General features: G+C 35.2%; 3 protein-coding genes across 3 annotated transcripts; 1 reads left to right on the forward strand and 2 right to left on the reverse strand.

Annotated features, from left to right (window-relative positions):
* LOC109233925 (probable protein phosphatase 2C 65) lies at positions 1,702–5,387 on the reverse strand. The gene is made up of 5 exons (XM_019399773.1): positions 4,823–5,387; positions 3,524–3,832; positions 3,315–3,432; positions 2,856–3,079; positions 1,702–2,212 (listed from the first exon to the last, which is right to left on the reverse strand). The coding sequence occupies exons 1-5, from the start codon at positions 5,078–5,080 to the stop codon at positions 1,781–1,783; spliced, it is 1,341 nt and encodes a 446-aa protein (XP_019255318.1). The 5' UTR covers positions 5,081–5,387; the 3' UTR covers positions 1,702–1,780.
* On the forward strand, positions 7,489–9,420 carry LOC109233926 (CASP-like protein 4B1). Its single transcript, XM_019399774.1, has 3 exons — positions 7,489–7,890; positions 8,583–8,718; positions 8,826–9,420. The coding sequence occupies exons 1-3, from the start codon at positions 7,625–7,627 to the stop codon at positions 9,015–9,017; spliced, it is 594 nt and encodes a 197-aa protein (XP_019255319.1). The 5' UTR covers positions 7,489–7,624; the 3' UTR covers positions 9,018–9,420.
* On the reverse strand, positions 11,553–17,719 carry LOC109233401 (F-box/LRR-repeat protein 3). Its single transcript, XM_019399261.1, has 8 exons — positions 16,347–17,719; positions 14,516–14,641; positions 13,576–13,680; positions 13,102–13,495; positions 12,880–13,009; positions 12,434–12,728; positions 12,094–12,345; positions 11,553–11,905 (listed from the first exon to the last, which is right to left on the reverse strand). The coding sequence occupies exons 1-8, from the start codon at positions 17,022–17,024 to the stop codon at positions 11,849–11,851; spliced, it is 2,037 nt and encodes a 678-aa protein (XP_019254806.1). The 5' UTR covers positions 17,025–17,719; the 3' UTR covers positions 11,553–11,848.

The raw sequence follows: 23,291 nt of genomic DNA on the forward strand, positions 1-23,291 counted from the left end.
GCCTTTATTAATAATATTTGTTTGGTCTGCCTCTCCATGAAGAGGTTCAGAGCCTTACAATGGTGTTTTCTCTTCCCGTAAGATGGGTATATTTTTCCCTTCTCTCTCCTGTCTATAGTAGTGAAGAAGCAGCCCCCTTTCTAGGGCTTCCACTCTTAGTATTTATAAATGTGAGCTTCGTGAGCTGGCAATAAATGGTCGTGGCTACGCTGAGGTTCCGTCCCCGTGGGGGAATGAATGGGCCGTGCCCTCGTAGATTCAATCGGACAAGAGTCGAATCCTCTTATTAATAAGTGGCTATACCACTTATTAATTATGGATTAGCTCAAGAGGAGATTAACTCCGTTAATTACCGTGAGGTCAGATTCTGAACCATACAAGAACAGTACAGTCCATCCAGTGAAGAATCTCAGACTAATATACTACGTCTAAAAATCAAATCGGTTCGAGTTCAGCTTGAAAGCTATTGAAGAAAAGTAAATTCAAAGTAATGTATTCTTTATCAAAGTAACTTCTCAACTGCTAAATCGAATATTTTACATCATTATTATTAATAAGCCAAAGTGACATCTTAAGACTTAAGTTGTATTATTCTTCCAATTACCTACCATAAAAAATACGAAAAAATAACACCGTATAGCCGCTTTAAAAATAATAGTCGAAAAAATGGATAAAATTTATATATTTTTTGTATATACATTTTGTTTGTGATATATACAAATTGTATACACTATTTTGGCTACCAGATGTAAATGCTTTCTGATGCGGGCTAAAAGTGATAATACCCAAAAAAATGTGATGGAGCAAATGTAAAAAAAAAACAAAGTTTTGGTTTATTTTTAGCCAGTGAATTCTGCTCTTTATATATGTGCTAAACTTTTCTTATTTTTTTTTTTTGATTTCTCACCCGGTATCCAGTACCCATAGTGGGGCCCGACTAATCCGGATTCGCGCCGGGAACTTTTCCTATTTTAGCGCCAAAATTTCACGGTAAAGCCAGTTTTCGGACTGGTCAATCAAAAATAGCCAGTGTTTACCAAGTCAATGAAAAATAGCCACCGTTTTGCTGCAATAGAGACCGGTCCAGCATAATATACTGGAGTTCAGTGCACTTGTGTATGAACTCCAGCATATTATGCTGGACCGGTATACTTTGCTGGCTCCAGTATAATATACTGGAGACTGGAGCACTGGTGCTCCAAACTCCAGTATATTATACTGGACCATTATACTTGCTGGAACTCCAGTATATTATGCTGGAGTTCTAGTGTATTTATGCTGGAACTCCATCATATTATGCTGGAGTTCCAGCATATTATCCTGGAACTCCAGTAGCTGGAGTTCAAGTATACTTATGCTGGAACTCCAGCATAATATACTGGAGTATTTTTCGGGTTTTGAACAGTGTTTTCGCTCAGATTTATCTTTACATAAAAAGTGGCTAAATTTCGATTACTTTTGAAATTGGGCTATTTTTGAACGAGTAGTTGTAAATCTGGCTATTTTTAAAAATCACCCTATTTTAGCTCATGGATAAGATTCGTTGGAGTGACTGCGCTATCTTTAGGTTATCTAGCTAGCTAGTCTCAGTATATTACTAACATTTTCAACTCTCTTGAAGTGTCAAACTTGATTTTATGAATATATTTTTACCCACCAAACTCTTTTGCCTTAAATCTTTTATCCCATGACTACTATACAAATCAAAATACATACAAGTATTTCATTTAAATTTGTAGTATACATTTTTTAGTTTAACATATACAGCTGATCAATGGACTCAAAAATTCATTGCAGATTTTCTTCTGCTAAGGTAACGAGCGTGCCTTGACGAACTCTTGTTATGATCATTACCTGATACATCATTAAGTCCAGTTGCAACAACATTTGGATCTTTTTCTTCCTTGAGTTGATAATTTAGCAGTGTGTCAAGACCATCATCTATCTTGGAATTGGGGGTGTAGTTTTGACTGCTCGCTAACTCTGTGTAATTTAAGCTCAGCTCAGTCACTTCTGACAATGATTTCGTGAGCAGAGGCCTTTGGCGTTTCAAGAACAAACATACGACAGCACAATCATCGACCTTGGCACACGGGTACTTGTATTTCCAGGCTCGAACTGCATGATGCACCACCAATCTTGCTGCAATAGATCGCTTCCTTGCTGTTGCTACTATCCGTATCACTTCATCATTGCTTAAAACATCCCACAACTATACACACACAAAAAAAAAAGAATACGTGCATTAGCTGCCTTATTAAGTCTATGAGTCGCTTAATTTCCTACATATATATAGTGACTGACCCCTTGCTTTCGACTTGGACTATGTATATGATTGTATATGTGCATTCAGTGGCAGAGCCACCCTTTGCCGAGGGTAGTCAACTAACACCCCTTTGCCGGAAAACTACACGCATATATAGGTCAAATTTTTATTTTATTTTATGTGTATATACTATATATTGAGTCCCCTTAGCTTATTCATATGCTTACTTCTTTATATTTTGACTCCTCTTAGTGAAGTTCCTGACTCTGCCACTGTATGCATATACATATATATTAGCCAGCGATGATATCCGCCTCTAGTCCTATAGTGTTGGCCAAAATGTGCTCGGGGGAGCTTTTCATTGATGTTGAAGTCTAACTCCAAGTTTGGCATACTACACAACCAGTCGCGGAAAAAAATGCAAGTGTAGGTAAGTGAAAAACATTATATACATATATACTATATGTTGACTTCTCTTAATTTTCTCCATATGTTTACTTATATATATTTTAACACCTCTTAATGAGAATCCTGGCTTCACCACTATAGGCAACAATGTAGTAATAGTTTGAATTCTGATATAGCTTACCCCATCTGAAGCCAAGACGATGAATTCATCTTTCTCAGTAAGCTTTCTATAATAAACTTCAGGGACAGAGATAAGGCCGAAATCTTTCAAGCAAAAATCTCCGAAAGCTCTAGCCATGGCTAGGCCAGGGCAATCTTGATCAGGCATCCACACCCTATATACACTCGGTTCTTCCTCCATCGCCATTACTCTTCCTTCACAACTTCTTATTCTCTCATATTCAGCTGTTGAAATTGACAGCACAATAGATTAACAAAGTGAAGTCGATCCGATTAAACTAACTTATGTAAACACTTTCCCAAGTAGTGACAGAGTAAAGATTGTTAACACCATCAGATTAAAATGACATGTAACAACAGGTAACTATCTACAGTAACTATAATTTGGTAACCTTAAAATGCAGTGAATAAACTGTTATAACCGATTATAATACACTGATAGCGTAAAAAAAACACCTACCTGGAAGGTTAGGCTTCAAGTCCACTGTGAGTTGTTCAGAAACGAGCTCATTTTTGTCGTCCCTGGTGCAAATAATAGCTCGCGAATCTCCTAAATTTCCAACTATCAAATGTTCTCCCTAAAAAATTCAACAATTAGAGCCACCTCAAAATAGTCAAAAAACCCGATCATCTCAAGAAATTTAGGTTCTTTCAAGTATGTTTTTTCACCTGTTTAACTAAAGTCACTGCAGTTGTGCCACTGCAGTAACTTTCAATAGAACCATCACCTTCAAGTTCTTCATCCATTTCTTTAAAAGACTTGAGAAATTTATCTTTCCATGCAGTAAAGTATGGGTTGTCAGCTTCATCATCATCCTTTTCGACGTCCCGTCTAATACTGTTGGCTTTGATCTCATTATTATATGATGAAATTTTGGAAGGTAAGAAATCTCTAACATAGCGCGCTACCTTGTGGCCAGAAGGTCCATGTCCATCAAACACACCACAGAAGAACATACCTTTCTTTCCACCAAAGTTCTGTACAATAGTATATAATAATAGTATCAATCCACTGCCTCCATTTTGAGATAATAAGTCATAATTTATGCTCTACATATAAAACTATCAGAGTGGCCACTAGAATTAAAAAATAAAACTAGTATCCCTATGGAAGTTGAATGTCAGCAGAGGAGCAGACTGGACTGGTGACAAAAGGGATTCAAAATTCTAAAATATCACAGCCGGAATTAGGATTTGAAGCTTATCAATTCAAGATTCTAGTCTTTTTAAGTTACTAGGTTCTAATTTAATAATTCAGACATATATAATAGATTTCTGAAGACAAATACAGGATTTGAACCAAAGCTACTGGTTTTGATCGAACCCGTAAACCAAACACTAGCTCCACTCCTGACAGCTAGGAGTTGCCCATGACCTAAAACATATTTTAAATCCCCTAACCAGAATGAAAGAAGTTTTCATTGTATTAATGGAATTCAACTATCAATATGCATAAAAAAGTTGATGACCTATACCTCAACGTAATTTTTTGATAAGGGGATTCAATTGACCACCCTTGGGCCAATATGGCTCGGAAATATTAGCATGAAAGAAATGAATTTCTATTTGATTGAATTTAGAGGTTATTCAGCACCTACCATGAAGATTAATTGATCGGCACATAATACCAATGACAATATACATAATACTCTTGCTTTTAAATTGTGAAATATGTCGAACTTCTATTGTTATAATGACTTACAACAACAACAACGACCCAGTATAATTCTACCTTGCCCCCTACCTTTAACCTTTCTCCTACCTTATGAAGGTTGAGAGGCGGGTTTCAATAGACCCTCGGCTCAAGAATTTGTTAAAATGATTTAGAAGAAGAAGAAGAAAAAAAATGGAAAAATTAGAGGAGAAAATTTGTATCTTTTAGGGTATCATTTTTTAATGGAATATAGGATGATGAAGAAAGAGGGCACCCTAATAATAATAATCTAAAAGAAATGAAAAGAAGAATACCTCCCAAACAGTCATTGCATCTTGATTGATCCCTTTTTTACCTTGTTGACTATACATTGATACAAATTTAGAAAATCCACATAACCTGACATTGGCACCCAAATCTCCTCTTCCTACTATGCTTTGATAATCATCTTCAACCTCTTTTTGCTCCCCATTATTCTCCTCATAATAATTATGATGATTATGATTATGATTATGATTATGATGTTTGCCTTTAAAATTTTGGCCCCTTTGACAGGTACAACATGCACCCATCTCTAATTAATCTGCTCTAATTAATTCAGCCCCCTTGAGATTAGATGGAGATCAAAGCCATTATTTCATGTAATTAATCAAGATTCTGCAACAAAAAAATTGATTTAGTTAATTATGTTCCTCTTCTAATCCGAAAATTTGGACAGAATTTTGGATATGGAGTATATGTCTGATTCCTTAATTAAATAGGGAAATCAGAAAAAAGAAGAGGAAGATGATGAGCAAATCATGAATGTTGTCTCATAAGAGAACATTCATGATTTGTAGAGAAAAAAAAAATGAAACATGTAGTAGTATAGAGAGAATATTTTTAGCTTAAAAAATAGACCTCATTTTAACCCATGCAAAGGTCATAATTCTTTTTTGTTACACCAATATGTCCAGTCAATTTGACTCTTACTTGCCATTTCAGCCCTTGATTTTCTTTTGTCCTTTTTTACATAATTAATATGGAGTAAGAAAAACTCAATTTCGTACAAGGAAATGGATGAATATATGGCCTAAAGTTTTTCTTATCCTAATTTTTATGATTTGGTGTCCCTAATTAATCTTCGTTACATATTTGTAGTACTTCTAGAAATTAGACCTTAACAACATTCTAGTAACTTTTGCCCTTTTGTTACTGTCTTTATCATTAAAAACTTAAAATTCATATCGCCAATAATAACTCATTTTTCAATGTTTGAGACGACTCGAGCTGACAACAAAAAAGAATGATAAACTCAATAAGTATTCTCGTTTTTTTTTATTTGTTTTAATTAAGTGACAACTTAAGTCACAAACTTGGTTTCCTGCATGATCTATTTTATTAATTAAAGATAAATAAAATTACAAAAAGCAGGGAGTCATGCTGTCTTACTTCGTTATATTCTATATGAAGAATAAACATGTTCATTCTTGATATTTGAGATGCAAATGAACGATTGTGCATCTGAAATAAATGATGATAAGAGGACTCCTCAATTTTAAATTGTAAAATAAATAAAGATAAACTTTTAGACAATGATATGGAAAACTTCTTCCTTTTTGGTGGTAAAAATTAGTCTGCACCCGATATTTACATTAAACAAATGAATGCATTGTCCTACATATATATAAGTTATTTATCACTTAATCATGGTTACGTTATTTGTGACTTTTATATTTAAACTATTTAATTTAGTGTAAGCACCGAATACGAGCAAGTATTTACACTTTTTTGGTCATTTTAGACTTAAGCACATGAGGCGCATCGCCACACCTATTTTGCAACTCTTGAGTTGCCACTCCCTCTTAACCTACACAGTCGAGCATCATTTTGTAATCGATATTTTTGTAAGGAGTAGTCTTATTGGAGATTTTATGTCAATAGAAAAAATAGAAAATATGTTAGTACTTTTTTTTAATAATGTTAGCATAAAATAAATTTAAATGTAGACCATGATAAGTGATAGTAATTCATATGTTCAATCCTAATTTAAAATTAGAGTTGTCTTGATTAGAATCATGAGCGCATTACAGAAAAAATTATACAACCAAACGTGTCTCGATTAGATGACTTGGAATCTGAGTTGACTCAGCAGGACTCACTCGTACAAACTCGACCTATCTGGAAACTGGGCCTACATCGTAAAGCCGCGTGAAAATCACACAAATTAATTAGTTAATAAACTTTCAAGATATTATGTTGGAACTCAGCATATTATAAAATTCCTGACATTATGCATATGTAAAATATTCGAACTCCAGCACAAAGGCTTTTAACTGCAATGCCAATCACATACGGGTGTCTCCTTCTCAAATCAGTTATCATTTAATTCGTTATCATAATAATCATCTGGTTTAGTTTTTGGACTGTTAATATGAAAACCATATTTCGCCTTTACATCACTTAAAAATAAATTTATATATAAAAGCATGAATTAATAAGTTGAAAATTAAGATAAGAACATACCACAAGGTCCACAACCAGTTGAATTAAAGGGTAAAAAAAACTCAAAGAATAGGAACAGAAGAGCAAAGAAAGTTCGAACAACATCGAATGCGAGTATATAACTTTTAAGGGTTTTTTCATTTTTAGCCTGCACCAAAAAGTATTTACATTCAGTAGTCGAAAAAGTATAAAAAATTTGTGTAATTTGATTATATAATATACATAATGTATATGTAAATAAAAATTATATAAAAGATATGCATTTTTCGCCTATTATTTTGAGAGCGGTTATACATTGTCATTTTTTCAATTTTTTTAATCAAAAAGTATAAAATTTATTCGTATTTTCAGTGTACATAACTTCAATATAATCATTAGTTTATTACACTCCATATAATTACAACCAGAAAAACATTTTTTTCTTATCCAAACCGATTTTTAAATGACGACAAAACTGAGTTGTCAAATACAGCAAAGATAACTAGAGTAGTTCTAGTTTCTTTTCTATTCCCTTCTTTATTCTTCTACTTATAACTTCCCAATCCTCAAATTATCAAAAATTCTTTGCCTTTCCCAATTTGCAATCTTTCTTATTTTATAAGCCTACTAAAGGCATTAATTTTGAGGAGAAAATGACGGATACAAAATCCGATAAGGTGACAGATGCTTTGCCAGCCCCTACTACAACTCCGGCAGCCGGAGATGGAAAGAGCCAGACACCGGAAATCAGCACCGGCGTGTCCAACATCGTCAGGAGGTGGAAAAGAGAAGATTTGGTGAAGAGGGGTTCTTTAGTTTTGCATGGTTTTGGCTTGGTTTTTTCATTGATTGCTTTCATTGTCATGGCTAGCAATACTCATGGTGATTGGAAAGATTTTGATAGATATGAAGAATATAGGTATACACTTCGCTTGGACCATAATCATGATATTTTTTTGAGTAAGTTACACATTTGGCCGGTCCGCCAAAAATAATAACATTTGCTGGCTAAACATAAAAAAATATTTATACAACAACAACTCAGTATAATCTCACAAACAAAAAATAATTATAAAATATATATATATCATCCATTAATATATAAAAAATATACATTTTGCCGGTTATTAGCAACGGCTATGCTGGGTAGTTTTTTCCTCTTTTTTCCTTTGAATTAAAAGAAAAAGTGTAGGTAATATCAGCTTGTTTTGATTAAGTTTTAGTCATGTTAGTATGTTTACTTTAGATCCGATGTGTTTTAGGAATCTTTTAGTTCAACTGGAGGTTTATATGACAGTAGAAGAAAAAATTATTTTAATTCTTAATTGTATATATTGCATAATATTAGAATGAAATGAGCGACATGAACAATGAAGATTCATATTGGTAGTAGCAGTGGCGTAGCCACGTACAACGAGGGGTGGTTAGCTCAACATCCTTCATCAAAAAATTAAACTTTGTAAATAAAAAATTATACTGCATATACAAATTAAAAATTATTTTCTACACAGGTATATAAAATCTTGAACACCCTTAGCGAAAATTTTGGCTTCGTCAATAGGTAGTAGTAATTTCTAATCTTGGAAATTGAATTGGATGTGGTTATAACAGGTATGTGTTGGCTGTTGCAATTCTGTGCACATTATATACAGGATTGCAATTTCTGAGACAAATTCATGAACTTTCAACTGGAAAGGAATCATTTTCACAGCAGAAATTAGCTTTGCTAAGCTTCATTAGTGATCAGGTTAGTGATATTTCTATATTTACATGAAACAATTGAAATCAATAAACTTGAAAAAGGAAGGGTAATTCTTGATTGAATTTTGATCTAAAATTTTATGGGAATTGCAGGTAGTAGCATACTTGTTATTATCAGCTGCATCATCTGCTGTGCCATTGACAAATAGGATGAGAGAAAATAATGACAATATATTCACAGATTCTTCAGTAGCAGCAATTAGTATGGAGTTCTTCGCATTCTTTGCTTTGGCTGTGTCAGCTCTTATTTCTGGATATAAGCTCTCAAATAAATCCTATATCTGATGACATCATTAAGATATTCTGAGTCTGATTATTCTGCCTATGTACAAGGGCGGCTGTAGAGTTCCGTCACTGGTTCATCTGAACCTCGTTCTTTCGACACGAAGCATAAATTTATGTGTAAAAATGCACTAGATTGCGACAAATGGTAGGTCTGAATCAATGATTCTAAAGATACAACGGTTCAATGCAAGACCCTTAAAGATTGAACCGACACAATTTTAAATCATGGATCCGTCTCTGCCTGTTATTCGTTTTTTGTTTTCATCCTCCCCCTCCATCATGTACTTATGTATCAATGCTACAGAGACATTATACCTGTATGTTAAAATTCAGAGTGTAAAATTCATCTGTACATATGTATCAAAGCTACAGAGAGGTTATTCCTTCTCCACATCTCATAATATTTGTTAAACTTACTCCATTTACATATCGTTTGGTCTAGCATTGAGATAACGATTCATTTTTATTTTGGAAATTAAAATTATAACTAGATAGAAATTTCATTTAGATAATAAGTTGACAGAAAATTGCCGTGAGAGAAAATTACTTATGACCCTATAATAGAATTTAAATCAGTGAAAATGGAAAGAGGGAACATTTAATTAGCATAAATTTATGTGTAAAATGCACTAAAATTGCAACAAGAATGGTAGGTCTGAAACCATGAATTTAAAAATACAACGGGTTCAATGCTAAGAACCTTAAAGCTATGTACATCTGTTCTTCGTTTTTTGTTTGGCAAAATAACATCCTGGCCACTTAAACATGTACCCGTTTGTAAAGCCGATACATAAATTTACAGTTTTCCAATTTGAACACTCCAACTTGACAGAATGAGTACTAATAAATACGTTTGACCATTGACTATGCTTACATGGCAACTATATAGTTGACGTGGCCAAAATGCATGCGGATCACGTTAATTAGGCGCGTGAATGAATTAATTTGATTTAAAAATTATAAAATAAAAAAAGAGAGATAAAATTGGTTCCCAGCTTCTTCTCCCTGTTTCGTTCCCAGCTTCCTCTCCCCTCCCTCCCTTCTGTTTTCCCACACCCTCAAACTCCTCCATAACCAGAAAATTATATCGAATTGGTTATTGCTCGTCTCCTTCTTCTTCTTCTTCTTCTTCTTCTTCTTTAAATTTTGGTGGCAAAGAGTAGTGAAATGATGCGTTTCAGATTTTTTTGGTCTATTGTTAGTGGGCTTGTTGGAAAGAAGGTGACGAAGATAAAGTGGTAAGGAAGGTGGCAGGCAGGTGGCAAAAAGGTGAAGCAGTGACGGTTTAGGGTGATTCTTCGTATGGTTGCCATTTTTTCCTGCAGCCATCTCGCCGGAGTAATTTTGCGGGTCTTTTCGAGAGTGTTATAACCATTTTTCGCTATTTTTTTTTTACTGAGGTTTGATTAGAATCTGAAGGTTCAAATTTGACTTCTAACGATTGAAAATGGTGGATTTACCGGGAAAAATGGTGGCTCAGTGTCGTCCTAGACGGAGAGAATGGACTGGAAATAAAACTTTTGTGAGTAAATTATTTTTTTATAAAGTGGGACCCAAATATTACACATGGCAATTAATAAGAGGATAAGTATGTGACATGTCATTTGTGTCATAGCGCTTGCGGACCACGCACAAATTCAGACCATTTCGCCTTTTTTGTTTGAGAACATTATATTTCCTGTTTGCTGAAACCCTGTATGTTAAAATTCAGAGTGCAAATTGATCTGCTTGTAAAGATTCTTTCGTCATTAAATTGTTTCTTTTAGATCCCTCTGTTTTTGAGTGTTTCTTTTGCTAAATCAATTGGTTATAAAGTGTAGAAATGTCCAAGGACTTCTTGACATCATCATACCTGATGAGGTTAATTGATTGAATAGCAGTTGACAGAATTGCCGTGAGAGAAAATTACTTTTGACCATATAATAGAATGTAAATCAGTGAAAATGGAATGAGGGAACATTTAATTAGTATCTCAATATTTTGTTGTTCTCCATCGGTGTCCGATGCCCGCTTTGTGGCCCAACTAATTTGAATATGCACTACAAGGTCTCACTGTAGATAGTAAAACACTCTCTACCAAAGGAGACTCTATTCTTAGGACTTGAACGCGAAACATCTGATTAAGGATGAAAGAGTACTTTTCACCCCACCATAACCTTTAGTATCTCGATATGGTTAAATAGCAATGAAAAGAAAATAGACAGTAGAAAATTTGATTGCTGCATTCAGGTCGCTCTGTTGCATACTTTAACTAGCAAGTTGTGAGACTATACTTTCTGCTGTTCATTTTTCCTAAAAGATCGAATGATGTTTTAATGCAAGAGGAAAGCTTTTTGTGGTAATTTTAGTTTCCTCTAATAGTAAAGTTGTCGCTATGTAACCAAGAGGTCACGGGTTCAAGTTGTGGAAACATCCTCTTGTAGAAATGCAAGGTAAGGCTGCGTACAATAGACCCTTGTGGTCCGGAGAAGCATAGCGGGAGCTTAGTGCACCCGGCTGCCTTTAGTAGAGAGTAATAAAGGATCCACAAAGCAGTCAATGAAACATGGTTTTCTCAATCTGTTCAATCCATCACATAACATTTGTGACAAAATTGATTTAATGCCAGGGCAATGCTGAATGGTCAATGGCTTTCCCTCTTCTTTGGAATTTACCGAGTATTTAGAGAATACATATGAACAAGTTACAGACGCGAAACGCAGAAAACATGCAACATAAACAATGCACCTAATGCCTGATAAAGTGCTAACAGATGAACAAATGACATAACCTTTGGGACGACGATCCATTTCATCACAGCCCACCAGCATAAACGGCTCAAATGGTTGACTTTAATCTTCATCTAAATTATCCAGCTGAATTTTCCAGCATATTGGATCTACTTCAGCCTGTGTTTAACCAATAGGAGTAAGAAATAAGACATTTTCATTATTACAACAAAGATAATCAAAACGAAAACGCCTCTTTTATTGTCTCAATTAATTATCAAACAAGAAAGGCTCTGAAACTGTATGAAGTGGCATCACATACTTTTCAGAGGAAATACAAAAAGGTTAGAATCATATGAGAAAAGTACCTGAAATGGTTTCTCTCTCCATTGGAAGACACAACCTCGGGCTTCTAAATGTTGAAGAAGAGGTTGTGGTAGCAACGGTTTAAATGATGTCTGCAGCTTAACTTTAGTAAGTCCGCCGCAAGCCAAAAGTGCAGCTCCTAGTCCACCAGGAGACAAACCTTTCAGGTGTAGGATTGTAATGTTCTGCAGACTGCTGATGCTGGCAAGAGACAACAGCCCTACGTCCGTCACTGAAGTGTACGATAAATTTATCTGTGTATTTGACAGATGACCAGCTTTATTAGATGCAATGCTTCACTCCGTCGAACATTATATTCAATGAAAGAGAAACTGTAGTTACCTGTTTGAGGTTAAGCGAGAAGTGAGCAAGTGGAATCATTCCAGCATCATCAATGTTGCGGCAGTTTTTGATGTCCAGTTTGGTAAGCTGCTTACATCCCACAGTGACAGCTGCAAGACCAAAAGATGTGACAAGAGGACAACTTCTACTTTCGAGTGTATTCAACTTTGAACACTTGGATAAAGATATGAACGAGCCATCAGTAATACGATTGCAATAGGCAATATTGATCATTTCAAGGCCAACACAACCGCGAGCAATTGCTAATATTCCCAAGTCGGAAATTCCAGCTGATCTGTCAAGAAGAATAATTAATCCAGCAATCAGCACACTTTAATCTCTCGAACTTCATAGTGTAAAGTTAGAATTTTCCCAGTCCATCACAAAAAAAGGAAAAAAAATGTCAAAGAAATTGCACAAGATATGAAGCACGGTGAAATATACACCTGTATAAATCAAGCTCCTTAAGATTTGAGCAGCACATGCCAATGTGAGTAAGGCCATGATCAGTTATATTAAGGCAGATCCCCAGCTTTAGGCTGGAAAGGCGGGCACATTTGGAAATGGACTTCAAGCCTGCATATGTACAGAGAGCATAAGATACAAAAAGGTGGAAGTTCTGAAACTACGATAAAAGCCTGAAACCTTTAGGGCAAAGGGGCAACGACCTTCATCATCAATTTCGTTGTCCGTAAGGTCAAGCTCTTCAAGGTACTGGCAACGCTGTCCAATTAGAACGAAAGCTTCTCTCGGGACTAGAGTACAAGATTCCATCCTGAGAGAAGTAAGGGAGGCACAGGAATTTGTTATATGGGAAATGGATACGTGCGTTATCTTGCGGCAACAAGTAATGTCAAGCTTCGTTAAGTCTTTGTGCTTCGTTACGAGGGAGCAGAGACCTTCATCTGTCACTCCCAAACATTTACTTAAGCTCAGTTCCCTTAGTGAAACACACCAATTTCCAATAGCTTTCAGTCCAGAGCATGTAACTTGGCAACCATCTAGTTTGACGGACCGCAACCTGGAAAGCTTCTGCAAACTATCCGCGACAGCTGATGTTACCTGAAATACCATTAATTGTAAATCATCAATCGAATTAAAACTCATACTACTGAAAGATGCTTAAGTCAGTTAAGTCTTACAGGAGAACCATATGCTAAGATAAGTTGCTGCAGACATTCAGCACTGCTAGTGAGAGATGACAAACCCACGTGACTAACATTCTGACAGCTTGACATATCAAGTGCCTGAAAAAAGCCAACATATATGTAGTGATATTAGTCAACAGTGACTTTGAGTAAAAAGTAATAATAAGCTTCTGCCATGGGACCAGGAGGTCACGGGTTCAAGCCGTGGAAACAACCTCTTGCAGAAATGCAGGGTAAGACCCTTGTGGTCTGGCCCTTCCCTAGACCCCGTGCATAGCGGAAGCTTAGTGCACCGGGCTGCCCTTTTTAGTAACTTGTAAATGGGAAACAAAAACAAAAACGGATAATGATGTGCAAGGGAACACTTTAATTTCATAATAGGCCGCTTCTTTGGGACATCTGACAATCAGGTAGAATTCTGAGCTGCGTGTACTCCAAGTTACCTCAATTATTAACTATCTCAGAGAACTTATAGTAGTGTTGGCATAGTGAGACTCCAAGTATTATTTTCTTTTTTTGATAATCATGGTGTCCCGGCCGGCTTATGCGGACCTCGACTAATTCCATGTGATATCTGCTACCTCCCACCAACAACAAGTACCAGGTAAGTCTGTCCACCAAGCTTGGACAGATGGAAGAAACCACCTAGTCTTTTTACTTCCGCTGGGATTTGAACCTGAGACCTAGGAATCGTAAGTCACTTCATTGACCACTAGGCCACACCCTTGGGTTCCGTGAGACTCCAATTATTAACTAGGCAATTAAGAAAAGTAGCCATACACTTTGTACTGTGAAAGAAAGGGTGCTTGAAGCTAGATTATATAACAATTCACAGATTGTAGTCCACACAATAACAATATCCCTTTATTTTATTTTTTTAATTTTTTCCGAAGGAAAGAAAAATATGAGAACCAAAGTCTTCAAAAGTACACACCTTTAGTGACTTGCAGCCTTGCTTGAGGGATGCGAGGCTGTCATCATCAATCCCATAGCAACCTTCTAGAACCAAATCTTCAAGATATTGCAGTTTCGAGATTGACGATAAGCATTCATTAGTGATCTGCATCATAAGAAGATTAACACATTATTGTACGATCATTAGACAGAGCCCGCAGAAAAAAGAAAAGAACATAGCAAACACAAAAAAAAAAAAGGAAGAAGGAAAAGAAGATAGGATGTTATAACAAAACACTGAAAAAGACTACATATAACAACTTCATGCTAAAAGGCGCATCTCCTCAGTGGAAAAAACACAAGACAAGGGACACACTTGTCTTAGAGAGGTAGAATATTCTAAAAATAACAATAACATACCCGGTGTGATCCCACAAGTGGGGTCTGGGGAGCGTGGGGTGTACGCATACCTTAGCCCTACCTCGTTTAAGGTAGAGAAGTTGTTTCTAATAGACCCTCGGCAGAGATAGAATATTAGCGATGTGTAATAATCTTACAAAAATATTTGATGGATGTCCTTTTCCCTTCTAGTTCGAAAAAATAAGAATTGAGTTTGATGCATTAGTGACATGTAAGCACTCGTGACTCGTTGACCAATGCAAACTCAGTAAGTTCCACGTGGAGGATAGACAACAACAATAACAATAACGACCCAGTGAGATCCCACTAGTGGAGACCTTATGGAGGATAGAGAATAAAAATAATCTTGTGCAAATTATGCTAATGAAGTTTTCCTTTTTTTAAGAAAGAAGATTGCTATAGAGTGAACTTAGTCACATTTTGATGTGATGTGCACAGATAGCAAATTTATAAGGATTAATAGCAGCTTTATAGGATTTCCCTTGTTTATTCTTTCCATAGTTAGAACCCTATGTACATGTATTTATACCTACTGCCTCTTGGAATAATATACAAGTTCTTCCATTCAATTACAAAGAGTAAATATAGCAGTCTCTTAGACCATGTTAAAGATATAAGAAACACGTATCTTTTACGTGAGAAGTTAAACATGGCTTAACATTCCAAAACAGTCTTCACTAAGCTACATTTATTCTATGACATACAAATGCATATTAGGCATCCAGGATAAATCCGAATACAAATAAAGCAATTCCAGAACCATTTTGAAAACTATGAAGATAAGAGATGCCACCCACTAGTACTCGTCCAAGCAGGGATTCATAAAGACATGTTAATTAATCTGATAAGCAACTAATCAGTTAACTAGCTTGCTAAATGTATGAAAATCGTGACACGAAGATACACATAAATTTCACCAGCTCCTGTTCCCTAATAAATATTGTCAACTGAACAACCAACCAACAATCAACGAGCATACTCTTACCATTATAACATGTTCAAACGAACTACTCCACACTATTTCCTTATTAGTAGGTTCAAAAGGGATGGTGCCTTTCTAAATATGGAAAAGATTTAACCTGAAGCTCTCATTTACCCTTACTGACAAGCTTTTATAGCTACAAAAATGTTACGGCATGTTTAAGTCCACAGGTTTCAGAATTCTTATAGCCACACAATTGTTATGGCCTATTTAAGATCACAAGTTTCAAACGTTTTCCTTTCTTTCTTAAGCTTCGTCTTCAATCAAATTACGTCATATAAATTGAAATGGAGTGATTATAATAAACACACAAAACAAGCTTACTATGAAAGCATAAAACAGAAACAAGTACACTAAACTCAAAGGAAAACACAAAAAGATATCAATCCAAACAAACTCACCATCCAAAAGAATATACAACATAAAAGAACAATCTCAATCAAAATAAAGGGAAGAAAAGATCCATTACCGGCAGATAAGAAAGATCCAAACAACGAATCTCCTTACACTTAACAGCAATTAAACCCACACCTAAATCACCAACACCCAAACACCATCTCAGGCTAAGCAACCTCAGCTTCCTGCAGCCTACAGCAATACAACCAAGTCCAATATCCGTTATAGACTTACACCTCACCAACAACAACTTCTCCAAGTTCTTTGCCTCAGCTAATGCAGCTGCAGCCACATCCTTCAACTCTGTTGCATTTGACAAATCAATTTCAACCAAATTCCCACAGTTTAACACCAAATTGGACAACCCCACATGGGTAAAAAACTTAGACCTAGAAAGATTAATTGACCTCAACATTTCCTTGCAAAAACTAGCTATAACTGTAAGTGAACTGTCTGTTATTCTAGGACAAAGGGAAAGATCAAGATGGTTAACTTGTGGGTATCTGCTAAGAATCTTTGTCAAGTGTTCTGACCTAAGGGGTTTCAAGATTTTCCTATGGTGAGATTCAATAGCATAAAAAGACTTACAAACAAGAGAAAATGATTTTTTGTCAATTGGGTTGTCATTAAGATAATCAAGAATTGAAAAGACAATTTCTTCAGAAAGAAGATCAAAGTGGTTGTTGAAATTCGATTCTGAATTTGGTTTTTGCTTCTTCATTTTTCCCAAGATTGAAACTTTAGGGATCATTTTGAGCTAAAGATTGGAGCTTTATGGTTTACTATACAAGTTGACACAGAGCTTTTGTTTTGTAGCTCAGATTTGGTATTAAAAAAAGAAGAAAATTTACTATGTGTTGAGAAATTTGGAAGAATAAGAAGATGGTATTTGGGATATTAGGGGAGAATGAGATATAAGTTTTGTATGTGAATCTGATGACAGAAAAAGTTGGGAAAATTAGAAGCAACCGTTAACAGAAAAACACTGGCCTAGTTTGAGCAGTTCAGAACCAAGTGAAGATGAAGAATGTCTCAATTACATTTTTATCCTTCTTGGACTTCTCCATATTCTTGAAAGGACCAATGTACCCTCTTAGCTTTGGAGACTTCATGTATAATAATACCTACCCTAGATTATGTATGTATTGCAATACTATCATCAATGTATTTGTTTTTCCAAAACAAACCTAACTTGGTAGTAAATATTATTTCTCACTTGCATTAAAATTTGCAGCAGCTACATTAGAAGGGGAAAAGTGGAAATGGAATTAAATGAAAATTAGGTAATGCTAAAAAGAGAGGAGAATTTGGAGTATAATAAAATATGTCTTTGAATGATAAAATGAGGAAATGAGGGAGCTAATATCATCCTTGATGCACAAAGTATTTACGTTTACGCATAGTTTGAGAAAGGACCGCATTTCAGAAGCGAAATATTGGATGATAAAGAACATGAACGCTCTGCAAGTAATTAATGAACTGTGTGCATGAATGGTGTGATTTTATCTACAAATAACGAATCCTGTGCATAAATAGTCTGAGCCATTCATATTGGCATTACCAAAAGACATTTCCTATTTAGCTTCTTTATAAGTGGAAAAAAAAAAAGAGCTAGTAAATCGCTACATTTTAATGGTATAATTTACGTTTTGATAGTAAACCATAGATTGAGGCATATCTTTTGGTGATGGTCACGAAGGCAAGTAGATTTATCATGCGTAATTTTAACCGAAAAAGAAAAATTCTATTTTGTTATCGACCTTCTTACCTTGACTGATGTTCTAGTTTTTTTATTCAAGAGAATACTTTAATCTTGCTTTAGAGACCCGGATATTTATTATTTTTTCCTTCTAAATTTCTTATATCGAGGATGAGGAACCATATTATTCTCCATTGCTTAAACTATAAGTCGTGTAAAAAGGGGAAAAAAAATTGGAAAGTAATGAAATGTTTGAATATATAAAATTGGAAATTATAGTACTACACTACTACTAATATAAAAGGGTAGAATAGTCAAATAAAGAGGAGGAACAATGCCGTACGGGAAAGGACAGAAAAGGATGGTAGCAATGGGGGATGTTGACGAAGGCGTACTGAAGTTATTTTCTTCTGAAATTGGAATTGGGCCCAAAACCCAAATACACAAAAACAGGTCATTACGTAGACAATTTCATTCGGTGGAGAAAATATGTGAGGAAGGACATATTCAAGTGCAGACGGACGGTACGATTATCCTTTTTTTTCATTGATTTTTTTCAACACTTCTGTCCCCACACTAAGAATATAAGATAACCTTTCATGTGTTGCAAGAGTTTTTTATTACTATTATATTCCCTTATTTTTTTTAGGTCACTCTCAAAGTATGGGTAATGTCTGCGTATATACTATCCTCTCCGGATTCCATATATAAAATTATATTTGATTGTTGTTGTTGTTGTTTATGTTTTTTTGGTCTGTTTTAAAAAAAAATATTATTTTTTAAATTTAAAAGAAATATTGCCCAAGGTATATCAAAATAGTGTTTCTACCTCACAAGGTTAGGTAAAGTTGTGCACACACTATTCTCCCCAGACCCCCACCTGTGAAAATATATTGAATCTGTTGTTGCTGATATTTAGAAAAAAGTATAATTATAATATACTTATTTTACTCCTAATAAAATAATTAATAGTCACATAAACATAATTATAAGTTTTAAAAATTCTTTTTTTTTTTTTTGTATGTGTCTTATTAAATGATATCAAGCAATAAAAAAAATTTAGTTTTTGTTTTTCGTAAAACCCTCCCCTTTGATTTTATTTTATTGGAATTATTACTTTGATGACTCGAACTTATGACCTTAAAGTTGTAATCGAGGGGTGTTGAACATCTGAGCAACAAACGCTTCTTTTTAGTCTTTCTAATAAGTTTGATATTATCACCTGAGTAGAAAGTAAAACAATATTTTCTTAAAATAAGAAGAGAGAGAGAGAAAAACAAATACTAACTAGCTCCTGGGCATGAAATGATGATATTTTTGGTGGCCAATGAAGGTATTGACTCAAATCAAACTTATCAATTCAAGAAAAATAATATTATATGGTATTGTGGGTAAAGGGCCGTACTTATTGGGGATGGGTTGTCAACAAAGTAACGTACCTACCTTACCCTGATAAGAACGGCTGAGCTTTGAACTTTGATCTCTATAAAGATAGAGGAATTTAATAAGAAAGAGAAAAAGTTGGGGGCCCACAACACCAAAGAGATCAACAACTTTATTAAGGACCTGATCTGAGGGAGGTTCTTTCTCACACAGGTCTTATCTGACCTACTTGACAAGATAATATTTATCTGAGTTCTGTCCCTAATACTCGGAATTTGAAATTTATTATAATGGCCGTACGGTGCACAAGATATTTTATATTTATTCAGGATTTAAAGAAGGATCGTGTTCCGAAGGATGTGACATAGACAGTCTACTATAATGCAAGTATTAGTGGTTGTTTCCACGGTTCGAACCTGTAACCTATAGATCACATAGAGATAACTTTATCGTTTAAATTTATTAACTCAACTAATTCAGATTCGCATCATATATGACCTATGAAGAGGAAAACACTTTTTATTAAGGTTTTTTTTTCAACATTCAAACCCGAAATCTCTCGTTAAAGGTCGGGTAAAGAGATCTCGTATTCCCCAACATATCCCTCGTGATACTTGGTGGTATTACTACTAATTCATGTCAAATTTTGTTTCAAACCAAATATAAGTATCTTAAATTGTTCGTTACTTTAGCTTTTCTTAGTGCAAGCATAGACTTTTCCGTCTTGAGTATATTTAGTTTTAGTTTGCACGACTAGTTAAAAAGGTTGAAAAAAGAGTACTACTATTACTTAGCTTTTGATAAGAAAAATGTGGGCTTAAGTACTTTATTCTGGTAAAGAAAACAAAAATTCTTATGGAAGAGAGTAAAAATGGGTTTTGAGGAACTTTTAAGAATAGATACCGTTATTTATTTGAAACTTTTTATATTTCAAGAATGCATCCATCATTTTGACTATGAGTTGATATATAAAAATCTTGACTTTGTCTACGTTAATTAGGGATTAAAGAAGTAATTAAATTTTTTTTTTCTATTAAACTTACAAAACTTATTTAAATAAATAAAGTTAAATATAAAATTTTGAAGTAAAACTTAGGTCGTAGTTGACTACTACAACTTGGGTACGGATATGTGATAATTGATAAGTACTTTCCACGTAGAAATTGTACGGGCGTCCTATTTGGTCGCCCCCATTTAACCTATACCCATTTTTTTTTAAACTTTTCCACTTCTTAAATAACTTCAGCTCCCTTCTCCTCCTTCTTCTCCTCCTTCGTTTTCTTCTTCTCAACAAAAGACAAAATGCAGAGCCTATTTTTCTTTTATTGGTCTTGCGTAGAAAATCTTTTTTGGACCAATCCCAGAAACGATACTTCACCCTGGGAGTAGCAGTTAATAACTTCAGCTCTTATTCTTAACTCATACAATTTCTCCTTTCTTCTTCTTTTAATTTATTTTGCTAACATCATCTTTATTCCTTTATACTGAATCAGATTGACTAGATTCTTGTGTAGTTTCATCCTTGTACATGTCATCTCCTGTAGTTCATCTATCTCGTGATGATTGGATTTGGCTACTGTCACAAAGTAATTCAGCTGTTAGTCAATTCATTAATTTTGCATTGTCATCATTAAAATAAAGCTTAAAGCTAACATAATAGTAAAGATGAGTATCATGTGTTATGTGCATTACAGAGAGGGAGTTAAAAGTAGCCAATTACAACACAAAAACTTCAGCTCTAGAGCTGAAGTTTCCCAGTTACAACACAAATACTTCAGCTCTAGAGCTAAAATTTCCCGGTTACAACACAAAAACTTCAGCTCTAGAGCTGAACTTCAGGCCCGGCTACTAGAATGCTGAAGTTTTGCGTGATTGCCTTTGCTACTTCAGCCCCGTGTGCTAAAGTTATGTGAAAAAGCGGGTACGCTTGCAATTTTTTTTGCAAAGCGGGCACAAGTAATGTGGCACAAAAAGCGGGTATAGATGCAAATGCCCCACTTGCCACTGAGGTTATTGCTTAAAAATCAAACTTATTAATTATTAGCCCACAAATATACTTAAAACATAAAAGGTTATAAGTATTAAGAAATTATTATTTTGGGTACGGGCCGTACTAATGGTTGGCCTTTCAAGTTTCAACTAGTACCTACCTACCTTTTTTTATTTATTTATTTTTATTTTTTTGTTAAAGAAAGGAATACTTTATATTAAAATTAAAGAAGTTTAGTTATTACATATCATAGGGGTAGATCGCATAGCGATTGTCCCAATCTGTCTTTATCGAAAGCGCTTAAAACAAAGTCCGGAGAAATTTCCTAGAATATTGTGTTATCTTCCTCTGTTGTTGATGATTGCATGGAACATCCGTTCTTTGCTAGAGCGTCATCCACAGAGTTGCCTTCCTTACATATATTGGTTATAGCCTCCAATCCAACAGCATCAAGAAGAAAACTGCAATCAGTAAGAAGATGTGAGAATCGATGTTGTTCAGTCGTAAACAAATAACATAATACTTGTGAATCTGTTTCCACTATAATTGGAAAGAAATTTTTTGTGAAGTAGAGTTCCAGTTCGGCTAGTAGTGCAAGCATCTCAGTGTGTAGGGCCAAAATTGCAGTCACTTTCTACGCAAAACCCGTAACCCATGAGCCACTGTGGTCTCTAATGATTCCCCTTAATCCACTGGTTTGGTAAATTGGATCACAAGATCCATCGATGTTCAGTTTGTAATGGCTCGTAGATGGTGGTAGCCACGTTACTAGGACTTGTAGCCGTGGTTTTGGCGTTGTTATGGTCTGGGTGAGTGATAGGAATTCTGCTACTTGTAGCATAATATTTTTTTTTTGCATGTAGTAGTTGAAGTATGGTTGAAGTGGTTTGAATTTCTATTAATCCATGTGTTCCAGAGGGTTAACGGCAGTAAGATGGAGTATGGTGCTTTAGGGCGGCATTTGGTGTGTGGATGGTAATGTCTTTAATGCACCTATCCTTCAGACAGTTGGTAAGGTTGTATGTTGGAGGTATACATAAGTTGAACAAAATCCATAAATGGCAGGAGTGTTTGCAGGCAAAGAAGATGTGGTATATGTCTTTCACAATATTTGGGCAGAATTGGCAGAAGTGTGATTGAAGTATTTTTTTTCTTGTACAGAAAATCTCTAGTAGGGAGCTTGTGGTGAACAAGTAACTACAAGAAGAATTTTCCAAAGCCACGAGTAATTTATAGGTGTGGACGATGGTGGTTGGTTGGTGATCTGGAGTTGGAGCAGATAGGCTAATTTAGTAGTAAAATTGCCAAGGAATGTTTGGTTCCAGAAAGATTGGTCAGGTTTGTTGGTGGAGAATGAAATATGAGCGTGGTTGATTAATTTAACCATCTCAGGATGTAAGGACAAGGATAATCTTCCCGGAATCCACGGGTGATTTGAAGGAATTGGTGATACTGTCAATTGTTCCTCCATGTGGTGAAGGGGCCCTGGATCATGTGGCGCAGATAGCAATTGTTTGGAAGACAGTTGTCGTTCTAGAGGTTGATGTTTGTTCCATCCCCTATTTTCCAAGAGAGTCTTGCTTGGAAGAGGCCAGTGGCTTTTGTCATACTTTTCTATATGTAAGAATCTACTAGCTTGGCCTGATAAGACCCTGTTTATCTATGTTGAACATATTTTGCTTGACGTATTTTGACCCATAATGAGTTTGCACTCCTATGAAATGCCAAAGTAACCTTGCTAGCATAACATGATTTTATCAGTAGTTTTATATAGTCCCAGTCCCCCTAGTGATGTGACTAGGTCCTTCAAAACCCTTAAAGCCCCTGGGCCAGACGGGCCACATTCAAATTTTTTTTTTTCAAAAATGTTGGAACTCCATTAGAAGCGCTGTCTTCCAAATTTGCAAAGATGCTTTTGAATCTTCTACCGTTCCAAGTAAAATAAA

Source organism: Nicotiana attenuata, chromosome 10 (assembly GCF_001879085.1).
Source record: "Nicotiana attenuata strain UT chromosome 10, NIATTr2, whole genome shotgun sequence".
NCBI classification, from domain to species: Eukaryota; Viridiplantae; Streptophyta; class Magnoliopsida; order Solanales; family Solanaceae; genus Nicotiana; species Nicotiana attenuata.

What these genes read in the sequence shown, in the direction of transcription:
- LOC109233401 (XM_019399261.1), bottom strand. Translation starts at nt 17,024, where the DNA reads ATGATCCCTAAAGTTTCAATCTTGGGAAAAATGAAGAAGCAAAAACCA. An exon ending in AAGGCTGCAAGTCACTAAAG is followed by an intron (nt 13,681 to 14,515) that starts GTGTGTACTTTT and finishes GGCTTTTTTCAG; the next exon opens with GCACTTGATATGTCAAGCTG. An exon ending in AAGGAGCTTGATTTATACAG is followed by an intron (nt 12,729 to 12,879) that starts GTGTATATTTCA and finishes TCTTCTTGACAG; the next exon opens with ATCAGCTGGAATTTCCGACT.
- LOC109233925 (XM_019399773.1), bottom strand. Translation starts at nt 5,080, where the DNA reads ATGGGTGCATGTTGTACCTGTCAAAGGGGCCAAAATTTTAAAGGCAAA. An exon ending in ATGCAATGACTGTTTGGGAG is followed by an intron (nt 3,833 to 4,822) that starts GTATTCTTCTTT and finishes ACTATTGTACAG; the next exon opens with AACTTTGGTGGAAAGAAAGG. An exon ending in TCGTCTTGGCTTCAGATGGG is followed by an intron (nt 2,213 to 2,855) that starts GTAAGCTATATC and finishes GTGTGTGTATAG; the next exon opens with TTGTGGGATGTTTTAAGCAA.
- LOC109233926 (XM_019399774.1), top strand. Translation starts at nt 7,625, where the DNA reads ATGACGGATACAAAATCCGATAAGGTGACAGATGCTTTGCCAGCCCCT. An exon ending in GATAGATATGAAGAATATAG is followed by an intron (nt 7,891 to 8,582) that starts GTATACACTTCG and finishes TGGTTATAACAG; the next exon opens with GTATGTGTTGGCTGTTGCAA. An exon ending in TAAGCTTCATTAGTGATCAG is followed by an intron (nt 8,719 to 8,825) that starts GTTAGTGATATT and finishes TGGGAATTGCAG; the next exon opens with GTAGTAGCATACTTGTTATT.